Source organism: Merops nubicus, unplaced genomic scaffold (assembly GCF_000691845.1).
Source record: "Merops nubicus isolate BGI_N331 unplaced genomic scaffold, ASM69184v1 scaffold132, whole genome shotgun sequence".
In the NCBI taxonomy this organism is placed as follows: Eukaryota; Metazoa; Chordata; class Aves; order Coraciiformes; family Meropidae; genus Merops; species Merops nubicus.
The window spans coordinates 1-5,115 of record NW_008591310.1 but is presented as its reverse complement, the minus strand read 5'-3'; the positions used below and the strand labels follow the sequence as shown (position 1 = coordinate 5,115).

Sequence of the window (5,115 nt, the reverse complement as noted above, 5' to 3'; positions counted from 1 at the left end):
AAAGAGCAACTGCTTGAGTACTGTCCCATGGGCTTTGCAAAGATCGTGTTCTTGTTCTACTATGAATTCACTTGAACTGAGCAAACAAATTAGCAGGATGATACAGTACCTCCAAAGAAACTGCTAGCACCTCTGCGATGAGTATTTGACTTGTGATTAAGCTGTCACTCACTGTCTATCTCTATTGAAACCATAGCTTGTTTTAGTCTAGTTTCAATCCAGAATGCAGTCCAGATGTCCTATTCAGACCCTTCACAAAGCTGGGAGAAATTCAGCATGAGAGACCTAAATAGCAAGTAACAGACTTAATGTAAAAATACTATATTTTTTATTTAGTTTCTTTTCTTTTTATGGGAGCTCACATTATAGCAAATAATAAAAGCTTCCCATGAAATTATTTCTGATGCTAAGAGAGTAGCTTTAAAGCAGGTGCTTAACAGGAAGGTATGATTGATAAGAATTGTTGTCATTGTCACTGGTAAAAATTGCAATGACACATTGTGAGAAATGCCACCTTTAAAGAGGAAATGATGTATAAATTTACCTCGTTCTCTTACCATCTACCCTCCCACCCCCAAAATTTTTTAAAAAATGCAGGTACCTGGAGAAAAAACGCCTCCTATTTCCACGATTCTTCTTTGTGTCAGATCCTGCTCTCTTAGAAATTCTTGGCCAGGCATCAGACTCTCACAATATACAGGCACATCTGCTGAATGTTTTTGACAACATTAAAACTGTGAGGTTCCATGAAAAGGTATGTACACTATGACATCCTTTCAAAGCAGCAGTGCATGATACTTGTTAAATTAAAAAGCTACCTGGGATCATGGGGCATTCAGCTGTTTTACCAAGCTCATCAACTATTTGATGCTTTGATGCTGTGTAGGCTCTCTTCATTTACGATTTACTTTCATACTGTCATTTAAATAATAGGAGAACTCTACGTAAAATAGCAAACTAAACATAAATTTACAACAGTACTTTAGGTTAAAGAAAAAACCAGCCACGTACTGAAGTGTCTTCTGTGGCTTAGTACAGGCTACAATACTCTCAGGTAATCTTCCAATTCTTCTATGAGCTTACTTTTATCTTTAGATTGCCTGTATTTGTGCTTTTTAATTAATTTTTTTTCATTATAAGAAAAAGTATGGCTAGTCTTTGCCCTGTTTCTGAATTATCCTTAATATCCCTTCAAACGCAGTGTTTGAAGAACAATATTCTTATACCCTTTACAAGAACAGACAGCAACAAAAAAGTTTTTTTTCCCATGTATGTATACATTTGCTTAGAAATTCGCTACCTCCCTATGAGTTTGAAATTTATTCGATTGACCATTTTCCTCAACTTTTGTGTTTCTGTTAGTTTTGATTGTAAGGCTGTAAATTCTGCTGGGACATTAACCCACCAGTAGTGGGGGAAAGTTTGCTGTATTGTGACAGGAAAGTAAATATTGTCATTGAAACTTAAGTGAAATTCAGGAACTGTCAGTATATTATCAGGTGTATATATAGGAGTTTGTCTCCTTGTGCAGATGACTGTCTTGTTTAAAACACATGAAAAGTAGTGATTTAATTGTTTTTGCATTTCACTTAACAGGTTGATATAATTTATTATTTACTTACATCAGTTTAATGGAGTGATGGCAGGAAAATCAGACAGTGATGGTAGGAAAATCAGACAGTGATGGTAAAGATAAATCTGTAAACACAATGTTTTTGCTTTGTTTTTATTAGATATATGATTGTATATTGTCAATCAGTTCACGAGAGGGTGAGGCTGTAGAGCTGACTAGACCTGTAATGGCCGAAGGTAATGTGGAAGTTTGGCTCAATTCTCTGTTGAAGGAATCCCAGCTGTCACTGCATCACGTTATTCGCCAGGCAGCGGCACACATCCAGGAAACTAGTTTCCAGCTGACTGAATTTCTTTCTACTTATCCAGCCCAGGTAATACCAGTGTTAAATCAATGAAGAATTGTACACAGATGTGTAGCACTTTGTTTTTTCCTTCTTGTGTTTGCAGTCAAAATGGTAGCCAGTGTCTTAAATCCAAACCTGACATTTAAATTTCTCTTAATCGCCTCAGTCTTTTAAGTTGTGCTTAACATATATCAAACCAAAAGAAGAAAAATTCCCCTTAAGCTGTTGTTCAAAAATGATACTGAATGCAACAGACCTAACACTATTTCTTTACAAGCTTAATACTTGCCTACTGAAGGAAAAGTAGTAAAATTGTATGTTTGTTTATCTATTCAGGAAAAAAACTATATATCGCTAAAGATTTGGAGCTGAGAGTAGTCTTGAGGGAAAATTACTTTCTAAGTAGATGGTTCTTCACTTACAATCAGGAATTTTGTTGGAGAAGGAATGAAGAGTTTGTGAATAATTGAAAAATATTTTAAATTGAAGCATTAATTAGTCATTGATTAGTTATTATAGATGAAGTATATATAGTATTTGTATATATACTGTAAATGACATTGAATAGTTGTTAGCAGTGCACTGTGCACAGTATCTACAAGACTGAAGTGTGGACTTAAGTATGTGTTTATGAATGGACACACAAAACAAATGCATGGTTGAATGACCCCTAAACGGATGCATGAAAAAATAATTTTAATGCAAATATTAATTGAGCTATTTCTTTAGTTTGTCATATACTTTTTTGTTTCCTAAGGTTGGGTTGTTGGGAATCCAAATGATTTGGACAAGGGACTCAGAAGAAGCTTTGGCTAACGCCAGGTATGATAAAAAAATTATGCAAAAGACAAACCAGTTTTTCCTGGATCTTCTAAACACGCTGATAGATATGACAACAAAAGACCTTAGCCCAGTCGAGCGAGTTAAATATGAGACATTAATCACTATTCATGTGCATCAGCGGGACATTTTTGATGGTCTGGTAAGTATTGAAAAATTTGCCATGAGTTTTGTGGTGGTTTCCGTGTAAAGCAATGTGAAAGGACAAGAAGAAAATATTACTATACCTATGAACTCCTGCCTCTTAAGCTGAACATTTTATTTCAGGACTCTTAATGATTATGTGACCTGGACTATTATAAAAATGCTGGTGTTGATTCAATTCGTGTCTTAGTTTCCTTTTAAGTAATTCAGTGTTTTCCCCCTGGCCCTGCCAAGTAATAGCAAACTTTTAAAAACTTTTATGTGGGCCCATCTAAGTTAGATGCCTCTGTCATGTGATCAGTTAGCTTTTTCCTTATATACTGTGTTACAAGCAGTTGTCCTTTCTCTGGACTACACTGCAAGTTTTGAGGAGTAGCTAGAATGAATGTAGAGTTATAGCTAAGGAAAAATTTAGAAGTTGGTTGAAGCTGTTACCTTCTCTGTTCTAGTTTGGATAGCATACCTAATTATTTATTAGGGATTTATTTATTCATTTCGTACCTTCTCATGTAGCCATGTGATAGTTAAATTAGGAAAATGAAAGCATTTACTGCTTAAACAGTCAAACTAAAAAGCTCGCATACTCTTTTACATGTAGGAACCTCTGGATCTGACTCTGAAATTAAGATGTCTGAGAAAAGAATTACTGTGTTTTAACACATTGCTGATAATCAGGCACCTTTCTTTTCATTGTAGATCCAATTTTTTTTAGTTATAATAATTTTATGTAAAGTATAAATTTTAGATAGAACCTGCAGGATGCCTTTTTTTTAAAAAAAATCCTGGTTTTATATCTATTTGGTCAACTTTGAATTACTCCCAACTCTGTTGAATTTCTTAACTAATATCTGCACCATGGTACTGTCTTGAAAAACCTTTTTTTTTCAATTGCACATGTTTTCTTACAATTCTCGAGTTTCTTAAAAATCAAGTATTGCATTGTGCTTCCTACTCATATGTAAAAATAAAATGGTAGAAAGGAGTAAAAGAAATGGAAGTTTTAATATTAACTGAACTTTATGACTTTTGTTTGAGATAGGGTCTCCACTATTCTTGTGTTACTGGCTGTTCTTTATGCCTTTCAGTGGCAGTGCTGCCTTTATGGTACTACTTAGATGAGGTAATATAAATGCAAAAGTAATTGTTAACCATGAATACCACAGCCTTTTTTCCCCTCCTTTCTTAGTGCTGCATGCATATCAAGAGCTCTACAGATTTCGAGTGGCTGAAACAGTGTAGATTTTATTTTAATGAAGACTCCGATAAAATGATGATTAAGATCACTGATGTGAGTTTCACATACCAGAATGAATTCTTGGGCTGTACTGACAGGCTTGTCATAACGCCTCTTACAGACAGGTGAAAAAGACTGATTTTATTCCTTTATTCTTTGACATCTAAACTAGACTTGTACAAGAGCATTTTAGTCGTTCCTATTGGATGTAAAATAGATCTCTGCAGAGTTTATTCTTCACAATCATATCAAAGTCAATAATTTTACATGGAATACATGAATATTTTTGTTTCTATGACTTACAATATTAATAACTTTCTGCTTAATTTTGGCTACATAGTTGCATGGTCCCCACATATGTGATGAAGGGGACTGGTTGTCATGTATATGAGGCTAATATACCTAAGGAGCAGGTACATTCAACAGTTACAATATACAGAGAGAGATACAGGACAAAAAATAAGTGTTTACGTGCAGGCTGATGAAAACAGCTAAGGAAAAACAGAGAGACAAAACAATTCTATTCAACTGCAATAGATTGGAGATCTTTGATCTAGAAGGTTGTTGAAGGAATTGCAGCTGTACTAACGGAGAGGTCTACCTTACCTAACTGGAATAAAACAAAGAATGCTGTAACTGGCAAAATAAGAGCATTGCTGTCATTTTTTTTTTTTTTTCTTTAATATTCCATATGTCAAATTCTAGATCTTTTCTTTAGATTTAGTTGTTAGCTGGTGTTTTACTGCATTACACACAGAAGCTTTATTTACAAAAAGGAGATGCACTGTATGATGAAGTGTCAAAGGTGGATGAGAAGGGAAAGGTTAGCTGTCTTTCATTATTGTACTCCACAGTATCATGTAGTTCAGAACTGCTTCAATTAAAGTAATTTAGGAACTAAGTTAACCAAACTAGAACAGGCAGCATCTCTGTATCTGCTTTCTTCCTGGGGTTATCCCTGGGGTAGCTTGGTTCATT

The 5,115-nt window shown here is 34.7% G+C and overlaps 1 protein-coding gene across 1 annotated transcript in view; it reads left to right on the top strand.

Moving 5' to 3' along the window:
- LOC103782428 (dynein heavy chain 5, axonemal-like) overlaps nt 1-4,262 on the top strand; it is a gene marked incomplete at its 3' end in the record, with an annotated part of 50,085 nt that extends 45,823 nt beyond the window's left edge. Inside the window, exons 32-35 of the mRNA XM_008950197.1 lie at nt 598-754; nt 1,734-1,946; nt 2,677-2,901; nt 4,090-4,262. Of these exons, the coding sequence (XP_008948445.1) occupies nt 598-754; nt 1,734-1,946; nt 2,677-2,901; nt 4,090-4,262 (768 nt within the window). The remainder of the gene's footprint in view (nt 1-597; nt 755-1,733; nt 1,947-2,676; nt 2,902-4,089) is intronic.
- Nucleotides 4,263-5,115: the final 853 nt, after the last annotated feature.